The sequence below is a fragment of the Colius striatus genome, chromosome 1, assembly GCF_028858725.1.
Source record: "Colius striatus isolate bColStr4 chromosome 1, bColStr4.1.hap1, whole genome shotgun sequence".
Taxonomy (NCBI): domain Eukaryota; kingdom Metazoa; phylum Chordata; class Aves; order Coliiformes; family Coliidae; genus Colius; species Colius striatus.
In genome coordinates, this window is record NC_084759.1 from 66,668,645 (window position 1) to 66,682,349 (window position 13,705).

General features: G+C 37.5%; 1 protein-coding gene across 1 annotated transcript in view; it reads left to right on the plus strand.

Moving 5' to 3' along the window:
• The window catches only part of MGAT4A (alpha-1,3-mannosyl-glycoprotein 4-beta-N-acetylglucosaminyltransferase A), an 85,008-nt gene that overhangs the window by 60,498 nt on the left and 10,805 nt on the right, over positions 1-13,705 (plus strand). Inside the window, exons 11-13 of the mRNA XM_061997898.1 lie at positions 2,177-2,307; positions 2,944-3,051; positions 3,443-3,636. Coding sequence (XP_061853882.1) covers positions 2,177-2,307; positions 2,944-3,051; positions 3,443-3,636 — 433 coding nt within the window. The remainder of the gene's footprint in view (positions 1-2,176; positions 2,308-2,943; positions 3,052-3,442; positions 3,637-13,705) is intronic.

The window sequence follows — 13,705 nt, forward strand, 5'->3', positions numbered from 1 at the left end:
GAAGTAAATAATTTGTTTGATGTCCTTTGTAGTTGTTCTTAATTTACTAGGAATTGTCTCTTGTTTAGTGGAAGCTTCAAATTTTAGTTAGAGTGTTTTTAAGTGCAGTTGCCTATTTGAGGACCTCATTGCAACAACCACAAGTAATGTCAAAGCTTTTACTTAGTATTATTTTAATGGCTATGTTCTTACCAATTTTATAAAAGTCATAAGAGAATGAGATCACATCAGACCCTGTTTTGTGGGAAGGATGAGGCTTTTTAGGTGCTCTCCTAAGTGTGTATCCTCTCTTTGAGAAAATAAAGGATCTTAACAATCCTGACCTTCTGAGTCATAGTCCACATATACATTCAGAGTGAAAATGTGTGTTCCTAATCACTTAAGATGGATAAATTTTTACCTTTTGTGTAGTACTGGTTCCGAGTGATGCCTCAGGTATATCCTCTCTTCTGTTTATGTAAATGTGAATATCTTCCTTAATGGCTAAATAAGGTAGACTGCTTGCACCTTCTCTTCATTTCCACTCAGCCACCTGCTCAAGTGAAGTACATCACTGCTGATAGTTTTTAAGCTTCATAGAAAATGTCATCCCCTATTTGTTTGTCAACCAGACTAGCTTGTACAGCTCGTTAGTAGCCTTTCCAAAGAATTTTTGTCCTCTTGTAGATGAGAACCAAATGTCATTTTCCAAGGAGTGTGGGAAGTGTTTTTGTCACCTCAGAGAGGAACCTGTTCTTAATGTCTCCTCCAGCTGTTCTTCCTAAATGTAGGAGAAAATATCAAGACCTCTACCACTTGTGGGACTTGTTATTTAAAAAGCCTATGAAGGCCTCATAGATTACAAATGGAAAAAAAACCCAAACATTTCACATGCTTAAGTGCTGTGTGTTAATGTGTGGTACAGTGCATTGTACAGTGCAGACAGACAGAAGACTTGCATTCAAGAAGAGCTTCTGTTGCACGCGTGCCCTAAGAGCAAGGCAGCACTGCCCACATCTCAGCACTATCTGCAGAACTGAATCACTTCAGCCAGTGTCCTCCTAAGAGAGTCATTGTCATTAACATGAAGTAGAGACAGACTTAATCTGCAAACCTGATGCTGTTTTCTGAATCTGCCCTCATATCCGAAACTGCCTTTGGGACAGTAGTTGACAGTCCCTGGTACAAGCTCTGTCTTCAGCCTTGGACAGCTGTACTCCCAGTTATGTGTTGCTCCTGGTAGGCTTCGTACAAAGCACCTTTCTTAAGTGATGCATTCAGTATAACAGAAAAGGACAATAAATTGATCACCCCTCTCTTCAGACACTTGTACTGGCAGTGAAGTGTATTCCACAACCATGTAAAAAGTTGCTCTTGTTGATAGTCAATAGACTTTCTTCATCAACAGTAAGTTTCTTCGTTTTGCATCCTTTTACAAAGCCTCACAGTTTGCAGGGTTCAAAAAAATCCTTTAGCACAGTGCCATCCAGAAGTCTACCTATGCTTGACCAAGCAATAAGCTGTCATGGAATCCCCAAAGTCATGGCAGCACTTGGCAGATAAGTTCTGCAGTTTTTGTTTATGAGAGAGACTTAGAATTTCTACTAGGCTTTGAGTGTGGCTGTTTAGAAATGTCCTCAGTAGAAGTCTGCTGGTGACCTATACATTTCAGAAAAAAACTCCAGTCACTGCTATATGTTGTCTCTCTTTTTTAAGTTGTACCGTCTCTGGTTATGTTCTAGTAGCTTCCTTTTTTCTCTTTGATTTTCTACACAGAAGGATTTGGAGTTAGTGATAGGTGTTCCATCTCTGTTTTTTATACCTGCATAAGCTGCAATGGTGTGACTAGGCAGATAGCACTTGCAACAGCTCCTTATCTCAGGTGCTTGAAGCTCACATGTGGTGTGAGAATAATAGACATGAATCCATAACTCTTTTTGCAGACTGAATTTCCATTTTAAGGAGACTGTGTCATACTGTACATGTAGTATATATCGGTTCTTGTTTGAGTAGTCGTTTTATTTAGTTTTTTATGGCTGAAAGGTATAGAGCTTTTGATAACATTGAGATTTTAAGTTGTTCATTGCTAACATTTTTTTGTCTTGGCACACGCTTATCATCTGCTGTCTCATTGATTTCAAAAGACATTGTTATCTTTAATCTAAAATAATTCCAGTTATTCTTAATGTCATCACAGGTAAAATGTTCCAGTCTCCAGATATCACTCTTATTGTAGAGTTCATATTTATGTTTTATAAGGAGAAACCTATTGATTGGCTTCTGGACCATATCCTCTGGGTGAAAGTGTGTAACCCTGAGAAAGATGCTGTAAGTCTGTTTTTATTATAAAGCTTCTAAAATGTTTCTGTGGTGAACAACTTGGTTTTGGAGAGCTGGAGGATAGCATGCTCTGTATTATGAGATGTTAACTTCATGTCCTGTTTCTTCCTACAAATAGTTTAATCTCAGAAAGAGCTTTAGACACACAGTTCTTAGAGGCATTGTAACTGTTATTGTTTTGGATTTTGGAGATGGATGCAGTAGGATGAAAAGCAAAAGTCCGGTTAGTTTCCATGGGTAATACACCTGAAATAAACTCGTTCGTGTAACCCCCACTAAGGGTATGCAGAATGCCACTGCTTGGATGGCAGTAACAAAGAGGGTTCCAAATGGGGAATAAACTTTGGCTTTTGGTCCTTCATTTCTCAAGCAGCACCCTTGCTGAAAGACTGAATAAACCAGTTCTGTGCAAGAACCTTGAACAGTATTGTATTTGCACAGCTGTCTTGGTAGATTTCTGGAATGAAAACAAGAATAACTGGGTAAATATGTCTGGGTTCTTGTTGAGTCTCTTTAGTTTACGTAATGTCACATACTTGCAGTAAAAACTCAGCAACCCTTGTGTTGGTTTTACTAATGTGATTTTCAATTTTTTTGTTAACCTCCTTCCCCTGCCCATTTCAGAAACATTGTGATCGACAGAAATCCAACCTACGGATACGCTTCAGGCCTTCTCTTTTCCAGCATGTTGGCCTTCACTCCTCTCTAGCAGGAAAGATCCAGAAACTCACAGTTAGTAGCTAAAATTTTCCTTCCTTTCCAGAGCATACTGATTAAGTGAAAAGCTTTGCAGCCTTTGAGAAAACAGGCATTTTCATGTTGTCTGTCATTTTCAAGTATGTTATATATTACTCCAGTTGGAATGAAATCTGATTCAAACTGGTTACTATGAAGTACAAATGGTACTAATCTCATCTTATTTTTGTGAGGGGTATTTTTTGGGTTGGTTTTTTTTTTTACTTCAGTGGTATGTTGATCTAATTAATCGTATGAGATCTGAAAAAAAAATGGCTCCTACAATCATTTTCAAATTTATGCAAATGTTTAAGTGTAACCATTTGGGAAAAGAACATAATAAAACAGGTTATCTGACCAGCATGACGTTTGTCTTTCTTTCAACTAGGATAAAGACTTCCTCAAACCATTGCTGCATAAAATCCATGTGAATCCACCTGCAGAGGTTTCGACATCTTTAAAAGTCTACCAGGGACATACGCTAGAAAAAACCTACGTAGGGGAAGACTTTTTCTGGGCTGTCACACCAGTTGCTGGGGATTATATTCTATTTAAGTTTGACAAGCCAGTCAATGTAGAAAGGTTAGTAATTATTCACCTTTGGTCTCTTATCTAAAGCTGCTTGTTCACCAAGAATGCTTGAAGATACAATTTGGGGCTGTCAATATCACCTAAAGTGAAATGACGCAGAGTCTTTGGAGTTGAACTACAATTATTAGTGTCCTCCCTCTGATTCTTTTACTAATCTTTGTGTTGCTATTATTATTGTTATTTAATCCAGAGCCTTTTTGATAAATGCAATTCAAAACCAGTGCTTCTGTAGCAGTTCATAAGAGAATTTAAAAGAAGTGAGTTTGATTGTATTTGTATTAGGTTGATCTGCTTCTAATTACAAAGCAGTTGTGCAGCATGGTGTGTGGCACAATATGTTCTGCCCTGCAGCCTCACTCCCTTGATTGTCCACATCAGAAGTCTTGCTGGAGCATATAACAATGTCCCCAAACCTGAAAGCTGGGAACTCTGAAGGACAGGCTTTAGGGCTTGGAAAAAAAGTCACCATGCTAAGATTCCAAGTTGACCTATTTAAAAAAATTTCACACACACACACACAAGTGTGTGTGGATATGATGTGCCCTTGAAATACAAATATCTGTGATCTGTTAGAGGACTAAAGGTGACTTCTTTTTTGCTACTGGTCAGATTAAATAATAATAATAGAGTTAGTGCTTTAGGATATGGTCATCCTTTAGTTTGATTTGAGACTTATCTGCTGCGTTGCTTTTTACTGTTTTGCTAACATAGTTCAAGACTTATAACATAGTTTATTTAGTGTATGTTTAAGTGTTGCTTTATTAGTGGATTCTTTTCCTTCTTTCTTCACACACCTTATGTGTTCTTTTGAGGCCAGTACCTTCAGTCTTGGATCAATATGTCTGAATGCTTTTCTTGTGAAGCAGTCCTTTTTTCAGTCCTGAACTGAATCCAATTAGTCAATTTCTATGCCTTAGTACATAATCAAAGGCTAAGTCTTCACCTTGGTTTAGTGCAACAGTGAGGATCAGTAGTTTCCTTGTTAGTATGTTGTTCCAAACTGGTCTGACCTATAAAACCCAAGTTTGTCATCTGAGATGTCTAATTACTCTTTCAGTTGATTCCTATGCTTTAAAAGACACTCCTGGTTAGCTTTCTAAGATGCATGTGTTGAGAAACATGAGAACCCACCTTCTCAGATTAAGGGCAGAATCTTTTTTTTATCCTGTGCCAATACTTAAAAAAATATATATTTTCAACTAGCTGTATGAATTCATTGATTTCTTTTTGATCAACTTTTCCTTTTCAAAGTTAAGAAGTAAACATTGTCCTGTTTGTTTGTTTTAATTTTATTTTAAAAAAATAAATATGCACCTGTAGGGTAACTGTAAGCAGCAGGCATTGATCTTAGGTGGATTAGGATGAGACATTGCTAGCAAGTGTCATAGGTCAGCACTGTTATTTAAACAATGGCATGCATAAGTCTGAAGAAAATATTGTTTCATATGTTTTACCTTAGTGGTGAGGGAACTGGGGGAATGAGCAAGTACAAAGTATCTATGCAAAAGGTGGGAAGATAGTGTTTATTATTGTGTCCAGAAAAATTGTAGCTAGGCCTAAGGTAGTTATATTTACCTGCTGTGTTAAGAACTGTCCCAGCAGTAGAGGATGATGTGATCTTTTAATTTCGGTTTATTGAAGAAGTGCGTTTTAGTTTTAGAAGAAAGGGAACATCTGGTTTTCTGTTCATTCCTTAAGGAAAATCCATCAGTTAGGATGATACTACCTGTTCAGAATTAAGTTAAACACTGAGCTGTCATTGTAGGCCATTTCAAGGTTTATTATGCGTTTAAGTTCTGTTTCCACAATGTCCCCAAAAATGCAATATTTTGTCTTTCGAAACTCAGTGGCTGATTAGGGCTACAGATGTTGCAATTTCAAGTTGTTGGGGTCTTGGTTTTGTTTGTCTACTTCAACAGCAGCAGATTTTGGTTGGTGAAGGTCAAGTGGAGCAATACTTCCTGATATCTCAAAGATGCTTACTGAGGCAGTCAAAAATAAAACTGTGACCTGTGGCCAGAAACACAGAAAAACAAAAATGGACTGAGAATTAGGGAGATTCACCTGGTAGGGAGATACATCTGATTGTGGGAATTAAGAGTAGAAAGTTTTGAAAGCCATTTTATGTTTGTGAAGGTATGCAACAGGTTTTTCCCTTTTTTCTCTCTTTTTTTTTTTTTAATTTTAAGTAATAGAAGGGCTCTTTGAATTTACAGAAAATTTTGTCTGCCAAGTCAGTTTGAGGTTTAGCTGCTTAATAACTCCCATAATAAAGTTTTTTAATGGAAATACTAACCACAAGTCCAACTGAATGGCAGGTCTGTTATGCTGTGACAGGGCACTAACTTGTTCCTATAGTTTATTTTTCCATGCCAGATGTGTTACTAAACTGGATTTAAATTTTTTGCTCAGTATAGCAGTTCAATAATGAATTTTCTATAAGTCTTTAATATTTCATTTTTAAGATTTGGGAGTGTTGTCAGTTGAAAAACACTGGAAAAGATCTCTTAATAGTTTAATGTGCGAGTTGAGCTCACTTTGCTGAGCAGAAAGTAACATTTGTGGATGTTTTGTGCAAGACCTGGTCAGCAGATGCCTGCTGAATATTGAGCAGTCTAATAGATTGTGCTTGTTCTAAATGACACCTGGAGAATGAGGATGTGTAAATTTAAATTGTCTGATGCTCATTTTGCTAATAGCTCTTATACTGGACCTTTTTTAGTGTTTTTCCAAGCAAAAGATCTCCAGCAACAACACTGAAGTCCCTTAATAGTAAGCTAGGATCTCAATTCTTGTAGTGAGAAGATAAGTACCTCTCTTTCAGTAGCATATCCTTGAGAATTAAAGTAGATCCACTGACTATGCTCTTAAAAACAAATTGCATAGCAGTGTTGAAAGGTGTGGTTTGGTCTGTTGGTTTTTTAAACATGTGACTGAAAACAGCCTACATTGTAAAGATAAGTAGTACAGAATTTCAGTTTGCTTAGGTTGTTATATAATTATTGAAATGCTGTTCTGGTATGTACACTATTGTTCCAAACACATATTTAATTATTAAAACTGGCAGTTATATTTGTTTCCTTATGAAACGTACATTATTACTACTTTAATGTTGTTACTGAATATAAATTGATTTCCCTTACTATAAATAACAGGTTCAAGATACTCCTTTTCTTCAGAGATGTCAATGAGAGTGTTGCACCCAAACAGCTCATTCTGAAGAGCTTTTAACTTTAGACTTGCTTTGTTAGAGGGATTTTTGTATGTAAGAAGCTCTGAGGTACTAGTGGATGGATGATTGAATAGAGATAGTAGATTTCAAATGTGATCATGGTTTGAGGGGAAAAGAAAAACCCCCAAAACTAAATAAAAACAAAACACAACCCCGAAAAATGTTCCATTTCAGTGCTTAAGTGATGTTAGTAGTCATCACAACCATCCATTTTTTGGCTGCCTAAGTTTCAGAGTCAGAATCATAGAACGGTAGGGGTTGGAAGGGGACCGTTAGAGATCATCTAGTCCAATTCCCCTGCAGAAGCAGGTTCACCTAGATCAGGTCGCATAAGAACGTGTCCAGGTGAGTCTTGAAGACCTCCAAGGAAGGAGACTCCACAACCCCTCTGGGCAGCCTGTGCCACCTGAACAGTGAAATAGTTTTTTCTTATATTTAAGTGGAACTTTTTGTGTTCCAGCTTCATCCCATTACCCCTTGTCCTGTTGCTAGCTACTATAGAAAAAAGGGATGTCCCAACCTGACACCCATCCTTTAGATATTTATAAATGTTAATAAGATCACCCCTCAGTCTCCTCCAGACTAAACAGCCCCAGTTCCTGCAGCCTTTCCTCGTATGAAAGATGTTCCAGTCCTCTAGTCATCCTAACATGGCATTACTTATTAATAAAGTGATTTTTATGAGGTAGAACTTGTTGACTGGAATTTCAGCTTTAAACCGAAATCTTAATACTTTGACAAACCAACTTGCAGATTGAATTTATTACTTTGTGTTCTGATATTGGCATAGATACTGCACATGCAGTATTTGAGAGTAAAAATGTAATTTTCCATGTTGTTGGCCTTGGGATCCCAGGGAACATGTGATTGTTAACCTCACATATTTCTGGTGGCATCTTGCCACAACACAAAATTCCCACTCGTACAAGAAATATATATATTTGACTATTTAAGCTAGAATATCAATGTATTGAGTGGGAAGAGTATCTTGTTGGCCTCCTGTTAACTAAATGCAGACATTAGTTTGTCTGCTTGGGAATTATTGTGACATTGCTAAAAATACCGGTGTAAAAAGTGAGAGTTGCTTGCCTGTATTACTGCCACTTCATTGTAAAAGAAAATAAATGTAGCTTTTGAAGCAGGTTCTCTAGCAGTGAAACTTAAAAGGAATTTCTCTTTTTTTTAAGTACAACTAAGTTATAAACAAAATCAGCAGCAGTTGACCTTGTAGCTATATAAAATGTAGTTAATTATCCATCCTATAGGATACAAGGCCTCCTGTGGGGAGAAAATACAGCGTCAAACCCGTTGCAAAGGAATAAAAGACTTTTTAACAGCTTTCCAAAACTGGCAGTGAAGTGGAACCTCCTTATCATTTGCTTTTGCAGTAACCACCACTTAAAACCTAGGGAACTGCAAAATTGTTTGCGTTTTAGATTAGTACAGCGGTAAGTTGACTGATGTATAAGCTGTTCTTTGTTCATAATCACCGTTCAGTGTAGAAAATCTCCTTCAGAGCAATGTAATACATTCAGCCTTTCTTGGGCAATTTAAGCTGAGAAACCACATATGTGCACACACACATGCTTAGTATAATTCAGAAATAATCTTTGTTCTAATTCTCAATATAAGTTATTGAAGTTTAACATAGTCTTAATTTTCTTAATATTTGATGCTGGTGTCAATTGATAGGAAATCTTTTAAACTCAGTTTATTATTTTAAGTGTTTTGGTGTTTGTCAGTGTATTTCACATGGGATAATGTTTTTAGGGTATATAAAGGAGATAATGTGAGGAGTTTGGTTTCTGTGTTTACATAAGCTTCTGTACTAATGAGTAGAACATCCTCAAATGGATGCACTGACAGCAGGGATTTGGCAGGCAGGCTCCCAGCTACTGATCCTGTTTACTCCAGGCATGGAACTCTGCCCATTACAATAAGGCAAGAAATTCATATGAGAAGGGGAAAAATACCCAAAGTCAGGATCAGAGACAGAAGAAGAGAGCTGCCTGAGCCAAGAACATGCTGCTTTCTCCTTAATGGTACTAATGTTCAAGATTTGTGTATCTGGCAGCATTCCTGGGTATATGCTTCTTAGTCAGAAATATTAAAGGCTGTTGCCTAAATGTTAAATGTCTAATGCCACTTGAGATACCCTTAAAATACTTCACCTGAAGTGAAGTTCACCTGATTTCCAGAATAGCTCAAGTCTCTGCGATGTCATGATTACACCTTGCCAGGCTGTGATGAGGTCTCATACCCAAGTGCATCTCAAATGGTGGCAAATGCCTAGCACTGTCTGTGCTTCTGGAAAATTAAGCTGGGGCAGGGGGCAGGGTAGGATGTTGATTTGCATACACACATATATGAAATAAAACAAACCCCACCAAAAAAAATGAAGCATTTCTACATTTCTCTAGATGAAAGTTTCTGCAGAAGTAACCTTGCAAAAGAACGCGAGGGCCTTTTAACAATGATGATATGGTGGAAAAAAAATGAGTAAATGCCTTAAAGAGAAGAGCAGAGACTTAAGGAAAGAGAACAGCCCCTCCCATTAAAAAAACAACCAGCCAATCACTACCAACAACCCCAAACAAACAAAAAACCCTGCAAAACAACAAAAAAAAACCCCAAACCACTTCCAAACCAAAATATTAAAATGGTTAAAACTCATTTAATCACAGAATCACAGCTGATGTGTATCTATTCCAGGAAGCACAGTGCAGGTTTGGAAGGCTGATCTCATATTCTGCTCAGGGAAACAGAAGGCAAGAGTAGACCTGGAAATGAAATTTTCTTACACAGCTAAGTGCCTTCTACCCATATCACACAATTGAATAAAGTTAGGAAATGGTAGAGGTAACCAATTTTAATTGGCTTTTAAAATGCTGTGAAGAAATTGGATTTCTTAGGGAGTTGTGTGTTGGATAAAAAGACTCAGACCACTTTGCCAAACTCCCCCATCACTTCTTCAGTCAGACTGCCTTGTGGTCGTTTGACAAATGGGAGAAAGTTTTCTCCTTTTGATGTGCTGGTTTGGCACTTCTGTAAAAATGGGGAATTAATCTCTTACAGCTCTCAAATGTGCATCCCAGTTTAAGGATGGACAGTTAGATTGACTGGTTTTAGCAGAGGAAATGAAATATTATCAGGCATTTAGTGTAGAAATTAGTGGGCCCTTTTAGGTGGGATGTGCTGTGTTTTTTTTGCTTTTTTTTTCCATATTAGAAACTATAATAAAAAGAAAAAACTCCCTTTACATTGCTTATCTATTGTGAGTACTTGGTGGGTGTATAAATAGACTTGAGGAATTTTGCGATTTTTGTTGGGTTTTTTTATGGAAGTATAAGCAATTTTTGCAGAAGAGTGGGTATGAGGCAAAGAGGATAGGAGAAACAGTTAAGCTTGTGAGAGGGGAAAAGAAATTACTCATCTTCTGTTTGTATTTTGCACAAGGAAATAACACGTGGTTAATACCAGTTTCCAGTGACAGTAAAACAACATTTCCTAACGAAGGTTGTGGGGAAATGACAGAGAGGAGGTAGATGAGATTCCTTTTACCACATTTGCGTCTGGTGATCAAAAATACTGGATAGAATTTGTGAATAACAACTCCTGCAGTGGATGATGGCATCTGTAGAGAGCCAAAATTTGCTGACTGAATGTTGCTTTTATAGAAATTCACGTTGTGCAGAATTAAAATCTGTTATGCTGCAGGTTGCTATGGATAATTTGCACAAAATGTAGAAGGAAACATTTCCTCTCAGCCTTCCTACCTCTTTTCTGAAAATGGGATGTACTAAAATATATCAGATTGCTAAAGAGAGTTATAAAAAGGATATGTAGAGAAAAAGATTTGATGCCTGATGTTTAGAGAGCACAAAAGCCCGTGTTCATAAATAGATTCTTAGAATGTTTGTGTTTGGCATCAAGTGAGATAAGTCTTTTGTCTCCTTCAAAACAAAACTCAAATATATTGACAGTGGATGATGTGAACTCTGCTTGTTAAAGAATTTGTCTATAATTTATAAAGCTGTCATAGTTTACTGGTAAGATTATTGTGTGTTCCCTTCTGATTTTTAATTGCTCAACAAAATATACAATGCATAAACTCTCACTTTCTATATATAGAAAAAGCATCGGTACTTCTATTTATTTAAAATATAAAAGACATATTTAATGCCTAAAAGAAAACATATTAGGTAATAGAATAACTTTATTATGGATGGATTAGTGCTGCAACATGGAAAAGTTCAGCTATTCTTCTGCACAGATCACTAATATTTATATTAATTTATACCCACCTTTTGGATCCTTACTGCTGGGTTCTGAATCTGAATGTAGGCTTGTAAAGTACTGTACAAGTTAACTATGTTGGCAAGCTAATGATAACTTTAATCAATGTATCAATCATGCTTCTGCTCTCTTCTTCCTTTGTCTGATAGGTTGTGTATGAATATATTTGTTTCAGCTTATCAGTTTTGGTGGGGTTTTTTTTCCCCTCTAGTTGACTTGATTTTTATAGGTGACACCTAGCTCCATAGGAAGTCAAACCCTCAATTTAAGTAAGTAGTCAAGTCACTGAATGTGAAGATTGAAGCTGTTTTTGCAACTTTGACTTTACTTCATTTTCTTGTTTGCTTGGTTTGTAATTTTTAGTGCTCTTACATTTTGTTATGTAACATTATTTGGCCTTTTTTGGCATTCTTTATTCCTGTCGTACTACACTGAGGTGATGACCAGAATGTATGCAAGTTAGTGTATACATGTAGTAACTTCTGACACTGGGGGGAGTTATCTCTGTTTTATATCTACAGTAGCTACTTATTGTCCTTGACCTGTGCATTTTAAAAAAGATACTGCCAGAGAAAATGGTTCCCTAAGGTTCAGTTACATCAGCATTTCCTTTGGCAGTTCTAAGTTAAGAGTTACTTTTCTCTGATGACTTCCATCAAGGATGTCTAAATTGTGTCCACGTTTGTATTTTATAATAAAGCTGTGAAGTAATAATTTGTAATGTAATTGTAGCATTTTTTTAAACTTCAGATGAATTTGTATTTGTTTGGGATTATTGTATCTAGAGATCTGTGGCTTTCAGAATTTTAATTCAAAATAATGGTTCAGGAGGTGTTTTGTTTAAGCAACAGGTAGATTGCATCCTGAGAAAATGTCAGTTTACTTAGGAAGGGCAGGGGAGGGAAGGGCATGTCTTTAGTGTTTACCTGGACTGTCATCTGTAAATCCTAGGACAGATGTCAGAATAACATCTAAGCCAGCAATGTGCCCTCATGGGCAAGAAGGCCAATGGCATCCTGGAATGCATCAAGAAGAGTGTGGCCAGCAGGTCAAGGGAGAATCTGCTCCCCCTCTACTCTGCCCTGATGAGGCCTCATCTGGAGTCTTGTGTCCAGTTCTGGGCTCCTCAGCTCAAGAGGGACAGGGAAGTGCTGGAGAGAGTCCAGCACAGGGCCACCAAGATGATTGGGGGACTGGAACATCTTTCATATGAGGAAAGGCTGCAGGAACTGGGGCTGTTTAGTCTGGAGAAGAGGAGATTGAGGGGAGATCTTATTAACATTTATAAATATCTAAAGGATGGGTGTCAGGAGGTTGGGATATCCCTTTTTTCTATTGTATCTAGCAACAGGACAAGGGGTAATGGGATGAAGCTGGAACACAAAAAGTTCCATTTAAACATAAGAAAAAACTATTTCACTGTTCAGGTGAGGGAGCCCTGGCACAGGCTGCCCAGAGGGGTTGTGGAGTCTCCTTCTCTGGAGGTTTTCAAAACCCACCTGGACACGTTCCTGTGCAACCTGATCTAGATGAACCTGCTTCTGCAGGGGGGTTGGACTAGAGGATCTCTAAAGGTGTCCCTTCCAACCCCTACCATTCTATGATTCTATAACTTAGTCAAAACCACAGCTGCTTCTGTGTCTTTCAGCCTCTCTATCCAGAAAAATCTTTCATAGTCTGAAAACCTTGAAAACTTGTGATTTAGTGACATGTCAGGGAGGCAAGTTTTACAAAACAACAGTTAGTGACACTTCTTTTAAGACTTGTGGAATCTGTTTATTCGTTAAATAAATTTTGCTTCCAAAGTATTTTTTAAATTTTGCAGAATGTCTTTGTAAGCCAAAGATGTGAACTGTGTATGTATAGTCATACTTAAAAAAAAAATAATCTGTGTAACTTTTTCTGACTCTGTAATATGTCCAGTGTTCAAGCAAGGCTCAGAGATTTGAAATTAATGTTTAGAAAGGAAGGGGTGTTTATAAAAGGCGTTACTTACGCATATGTTGTGTACGTGTGTGCATATGGATAGACAGATAATTATTAAAGAAAGAACCATAGTGAAAAAGCATGTTGGATTACATGGAAATCAGGTGCTATTAACTACTTCCCTAAATTGTTTTGGCTTTTTGCCAGCTTTTGAGTGGCTTGCCCTAATGGAGCGATAACTGCAGAGGGGAGGTTTCAACAGTTGATAGCACAGCAGGAGAAAATGCTTGGCTATACTTTCATGGTAGTAGGGTTGTTTTTAAAACCAAAACCCTAAGAAATAAACACACTCCTAAAACTCCACAAACAACAAACCTACAAACACCTCCTCTTCTTTGCCTTGCCCTCCGGCCCCCCCCAAAAACCTAACCAAAACCCACCCACCCAAACATCATAAGCCCATTATTGTTCACTAAGAAGGTAGTGAGGAGGAGTTTTCTTTGTGGGTTATTACGTGTGTCTTCTCAGAAATAAGGTTTGTGAACTAGAAGCCCTGAGGAAAAGCAACAGTGTGTCTGTGGTTTGGTTGAAACGTTTGCATCTTAA